The 5,885-nt window shown below is 40.0% G+C and overlaps 1 protein-coding gene across 4 annotated transcripts in view; it reads right to left on the bottom strand.

Annotated features, from left to right (window-relative positions):
* Positions 1 to 312: 312 nt before the first annotated feature.
* The window catches only part of LOC113207142 (cytohesin-1), a 41,489-nt gene continuing 35,916 nt past the window's right edge, over positions 313 to 5,885 (bottom strand). For all 4 annotated transcript variants that reach the window (XM_052273622.1, XM_052273621.1, XM_052273620.1 and 1 more), the window contains 8 exons: positions 4,391 to 4,455; positions 3,866 to 4,132; positions 3,671 to 3,783; positions 2,890 to 3,038; positions 2,662 to 2,773; positions 2,345 to 2,572; positions 2,183 to 2,252; positions 313 to 2,102 (listed from right to left, as the gene is read on the bottom strand). In XM_052273622.1, coding sequence (XP_052129582.1) covers positions 2,003 to 2,102; positions 2,183 to 2,252; positions 2,345 to 2,572; positions 2,662 to 2,773; positions 2,890 to 3,038; positions 3,671 to 3,783; positions 3,866 to 4,132; positions 4,391 to 4,455 — 1,104 coding nt within the window. In that variant the 3' untranslated portion in view covers positions 313 to 2,002. The remainder of the gene's footprint in view (positions 2,103 to 2,182; positions 2,253 to 2,344; positions 2,573 to 2,661; positions 2,774 to 2,889; positions 3,039 to 3,670; positions 3,784 to 3,865; positions 4,133 to 4,390; positions 4,456 to 5,885) is intronic.

Genomic DNA, 5,885 nt, shown 5'->3' with positions numbered 1-5,885 from the left:
AAATGTTTTCATTGACAGTTATACATTTTCAGAACCACACAAAAAAAAACTGACAAGAATATTTCTAGGGAAAATAAAATGTCGAGATTCAAAGCTGAATGGATTCCTTCAGAACTTTCTTGTTATTAAGTAGTTTGGAGCTTCATTTCCCATTAAAGTAACAAGTTTGCAGAGTTAAATTGCATGGCATAACAAGTCACTTTCACAGGAAATAGAAAATGGGATCATGTCGGATCATGTAAAGTTTCAACCATAAATTCCAACCCAAAACTGATCAGAATAGAATAAAGAAAAATAAAAATAGTTTCGCAGTTTGTTTTTTTTCCCACTTAAGCGTGTATGCTATAGAGCTCAGGAATGCACCCCAAATTACTCACTTCCAGGTTCTAATGTACCCTGCCAAAAACAACAACTTATGTACATATACAAAACAAATCAATAATTTACAAGTCTATGTACAAGCTCCAAAATCAATTGAACAATCAACAAAATATACAGTTGGAAATTTACAATACAACTATTGTGTAAGAATACATACAAGCATACATACATACATACTTACATACATACATGAATACATACAGTAATTTTAAAACTATCAACATATTTACAGTTTGGATTTAACAGAACTACACACATACACACAAAAAATGTGATAAATAAATAAACATTATGAATATTAACTAGATAGACATTGATTCCAGCTTCGATCTCCCTTTGTTCAATAGATAAAATCTTTTAATACAGCAACTCTTTTCCAGACCTAGAATCCACAAAAGGATCTTTTCCAGATCTAGAACCCACAAAAGGATCAATCCATATGTACCTGACATTAAATTCCAATAAACTTTAAATTAACCTAAGTCCCCCAAAATGTTAGAATATCAGTCAGACTACACAACTCCATCCAATCATTAAGAAAAAGGTGATGCTCAACTAACTAAAAATTGTTGTAACAGGTTTGGTAACACAAAGAGTGGTAGCCAAAATACACCACAACGTGCATTTTAAACAATGGGCAATCTTCAATGTGTTCAGAAAAACCACTTGATAAAATAATCAAACAGAGGGAGCCCATTGGTAAAACGTACAATAAAGATGTATGAAATCATGAAAGAGATAAAATAATTAGAAAACCCAACAAGTTCATTAATGAGGACATCAACAGCCACAAAATTGTAATCAATATATGTATATACGTTTACATAATTAGACATGTTCCCAACAAGTCCTCTTCAACCAAACATTAGAACTGGTCAAGCAGAACACTTCAGAAACACTGACCCACAGAGCAAACAAGGCACGATTAATTTTCCTTTTCTTGGAAATAGAAAAAAGGAATCACAGAATCAAATGAGTGATTATAATTACCGGGAAGAAAATAACCCTACCTAAAAAGACAAAGAACCAGACATGCAGTACACATGGCCCCTGGATGCATAAAAGTAGAATAAAATTCATGGAAAGATAGGTACAAAAAAAAAAAAAAAAAGATTGATAAACAACAAAAACGATATTTCCAACATATGGATTAATTTGGTTAATGTATACCTATATTAACCTACTATTTGTCTTGTTTTAATGATAAAGTCCTACTTGAAAAAAAATAATTCTAACAAATAATTGTAACGGGAGGCTTTACACCGGTTGTGTGTGTCAAACTACACCAAAACTTACTCTGCTTTCATCTCAGAAGACAGGAATATTCAGAACAAAAACTATTGTGCAATCGGAAAAGGCACAGTACTTTATAATTATTTTTGACAGGGTATGATTTTACAAGTCATATGATAGGAAAGAAACAAATCTGGAAACACCAACAACATAAATCTGAGATCACAACACAAGGGAAATAACCAGTACCCATTATAAATGAAAAGTTTAAATACCAAACCAAGTCAAAGTACAAATGGATACCCTCTGGCACAGATCACCAAGTTGACACTAACAAAAGAGATGGATCACTATTATGAAATACTTATTAGCTAAGAGGATCACAGAGCTAAGTTCTTGCATGATGATGGTGGTGAACATTGTTCTTTTGAGCTTTCTTTTTACGAGCTGATAGCATGTCATAAAATGGGTTATGACTAATACTTTGTCTGAAAAAGAAAAAGAATAAAGTTAAACTTTTAATTTACATAGACAACTTTATAGTGCACTCTTGAACCTATACACATACCTCACACATTTTATCCATTCCTCTTTCTCTTCCGGAGTGGCAGCTGACATTCTGTAGACTGTGTGTTTACCTGTATAAAAGGAACAGATTTCATAAAATATTTTAATCTTCCTCAAGATATGGCACAAACATGATAAAAAGTAACACAGAGAGAAAACGTACCCTCTACAACTTTTCCTTCACTATCAGTTTTACAAGCTTTGATGAAGTCTGACCCTGAAGCATAAAGCTCAAAGCAATGAGGCTTGTTCCGATCAGCAACTTCTCTGACTTTAATGTTTTCCAGCGGAATGATTCCCCTTGGTTCTTTGTCAGTTGTGTACTCAAAGTAATACAGACAATTGTCATTTAAAATGAACCACCTCCTCTTCCAGCTTTTATATCGTCCCCCTGAAGGAAGTAAAGACATACAAGTCAGATATTTTATTGATTAATACTAGATATTTACTCTAACTGACTGCAATTGGGAGAATTTGCACCTTGTTTCCATAGCCAACCCTCTTTGTCCGGATTGAAGAAGGTATGCATGAGATCATTGCCATCATCTTCTGGAATCTTGAATGGCTCTGTTTTTATACTGTCATATAAACTCTGTAAACATTGAAATTGAAAATTACTTTTTTCATTTCTTTTTCTAAACCAGAACAAAACATATTTAGTTTAACTATAATGGAACTTCAAGACGTAATTCACAGAAGTAAACTCACAACTAATAGTTCCCTTGGAAGATCTCCTCCATTGTTAATGCCACGGTTCATTGATATAAATTGTTCAACAGTAGGCTTTTCTTTAACACTTGGATTGTGTAAACTTGTATTCAACATAATAATTGCAAACGATAATACATAGCACGTATCTGGAACATGGTAAAATAAAAGATGAGTATAGTTGAAGAAATATTGCAAACGCCTTAGTATTACATCCCTTTGCGCTATCTTGCAAGGCAGTAGAAAAGAAGAAAATACAACACCAATTTTTAGCAGATGATACATTTAACACAAAACACACACTTCACACTAAAAGTAACAAAACTAATCGAGTTGCATGTGCCAGCAGCTTGTTAGGTCAGACGGAGGAGCGAGAGCTGGCAGATGAATAGAGTACGAAGCCCTGAGCCCAGTGCGCTCAGCTCGGCCTCGAGCGGGAAGGAAGGAGGGGTGATTCGAGAAGGGAGGTGGATTCGGCTCCGCTCTCCCGCCTCGCGCCCGAGCGGCGGGCCTTTCTGGCATTTCAGGATGAAGGAAATTTCTAATCGCATAATTATCGGCATCGGCCAGCTCAACACAAGTAACGAGCCTTACCCCTCCCCCTCCCCCTTGCCCCGGCCAATACTTGGCATTCTACTGTCGACCTTACTAACTATTTCTTGATTCATCAGTGCAAATTATAACATGACACAAGTTTCATGTTATGTGTATCATCTGCTTACACGATCCGTTCCTTGAAGGAGACTTTGCTATATGGAAGGAAAAAATTGAATTCACATACCTGTATTGGTAAAGATATTTGGATTAAGTTGGCAATATCTTTGAGCGAAACATTCCATCATTCTATCAATCTTTTGTGCCTCTCCGGGAAGTCGAAAACTCCACAAAAATTGTCTGCAAAATGAGAACAGCGCCGGTGAGTAAAAACGAGCCAATACTATTTGTATGAATGAGTTGTTTGGAAACAGTGACTCACCTGAGGGCCTGGACCAGGATCAGGTCCGTGAAGTCGTGCAGGTCGACGAAGGCCCTTAGCACACGTTCATTGAAGTCATTGCGCTCGCCCAGGTAGTCGCCGATGGCCGTCTTGTTGAGTCCCTCGCCCTTGTACAGGAAAGCGGCCACATCCTCGCACGTGTTGCTGAGGAGACCATGCTCGATGAGGAACTCGATGCCTTTCTTCGGGTCCATGTTGAACTTCTTGCGGCCAATGGACATCTGCTTGGCCCGCGTGTTGTTCTTGCTGCGAAAATGGAGGGGGAGAAAAACGCGACTTAGAATGACTCATTTACCAGACTAGCATGTGTGCACAAGACAGACGCAATCGGCAAACTTTTTTTTTTCCTTTTTTGCCATGACATTAACAGAAAATTTATTAATGTTGATTTAATTGGAACTTAGCGATCTTGTTGAAGAAGATGCTCACTAGCTCATTTGGATTGTATTTTTTTTTTTTTAAATGGTGAGAAAACTATTAGGGTGCCAGACCCTGGATACGCACCTCTCGTCTGCGGAGTCCATGTTCTCCATCTCCCCCACGACTTCACCGAGCTCATCTTTGAGTTGCTGCAACACACAAGAGGGGGAAAAACCGCCCGTCAGAAACACAATGTCGTTTGCACACATAACATCACCATAATGATCAATGATCGGCCGTCACACGGCCTCACGGGGGCCGGGCCGGCCGGGAGGGAAAAAAACAAGCCGACCGCGGCATTCGATCAGAACGTCAACAAGAAAAGCGAGCAAAAATACCACACACGTACACACGCGCCATGCCGTGGGCTATCATCGGCATCGGCAGCGCAGCGGTATCGCCGCCATCTACACGCGTGGTCGATACGTGCGAGGCGAGGGTGGTGGACGAGGTAGGCCGCCCGGCCAGCGCCGCAGCCGCGCGCCTGCCGCCGGTTGCCTACCGCGCCGGGCGGTCGGGCCCGGGCCGCCTGCACCCCTGATGGCCCCAGCTCGGCTCATCACGCTCGATTACTTCCGACGTCAACGGAGCGCCGCCTGACGCCCCCGCCCGCCATGATGCGGCTTTATGGATCCTGGCTGGCGTGACGTTCTGCCCCACAGTGGGCCGAAACCGCCAAAAAGTGGCCAAAATTAATTTGTGCGCGAAATATAACAAGGATCTGACTCAAACTTTGGTCAGCAAGGTTTTCAGGCATGCTGATTTCATTTCTGAAAGAAAAAATAACGCCACAGGGGCGGAACCAGGAACAAAAAAGGGGAGAAAGTTAAATTTACGAGTTATTTACTCGCAACTTCGCTTTAAGAGATTTTTAAACATGCTTATTCTGATTCTGAAGAAGATTTTGACAACAAAGGAAAGGGGCGGAACCAGGTCAAAAAAGAGGGAAAGTAAGATTTCTGGCTGATAAGCCAAAATTATACGTTCCCCGTTTTTTGACCTGGTTCAACCCCTGTAGCGTCAAAAACTTCTTCGGAAATGAAATGAGCATGTCTTGGAACCTCTCCATGCCAAATTTGACGCCAATTAGCCAAAAACCTTATTTAACCCCCCTTTTTTGAACTGGTTCCGCCCCTGGCACGTCAAAAATTTGCTCGGAAATGAAATCAGCATGTCTTGTAACCTCTCTCTGCCAAATTTGATGCGAATCAGACAAAAATGTCATTTTAGCCCCCTTTTTTGAACTGGTTCCGCCCCTGGCACGTCAAAAATTTGCTCGGAAATGAAATCAGCACGCTTCGAAACCCTTAGACCCCGAGTGTTACGACAATACGAGGTTTATTTCTGAAGTAACAGAAAAATATGTAATATCCACATAGAAAAGGGGAAAAATTTGGGCTAATTTGAAATTTTTTTTTAGAAAAAACGAGCACGTACGAGCACGAACGGTCTATTGGTCCGTAAACTAGGGCCATTGGACTGTAAGATAACGTTAGTGCCCCCTTTGCCGAACTCGGCCAAAAAAAGATAAAGCTTTTTCAAGTTGCAAGAAATAGCAGTTTTAGCATGTCCTTTTTCC

Source organism: Frankliniella occidentalis, unplaced genomic scaffold, assembly GCF_000697945.3.
Source record: "Frankliniella occidentalis isolate FOCC.00 unplaced genomic scaffold, Focc_3.1 Scaffold289, whole genome shotgun sequence".
Classification (NCBI taxonomy): domain Eukaryota; kingdom Metazoa; phylum Arthropoda; class Insecta; order Thysanoptera; family Thripidae; genus Frankliniella; species Frankliniella occidentalis.
The sequence above is the reverse complement of the archived record's forward strand: the minus strand, read 5'-3'. Positions and strand labels throughout refer to the sequence as shown.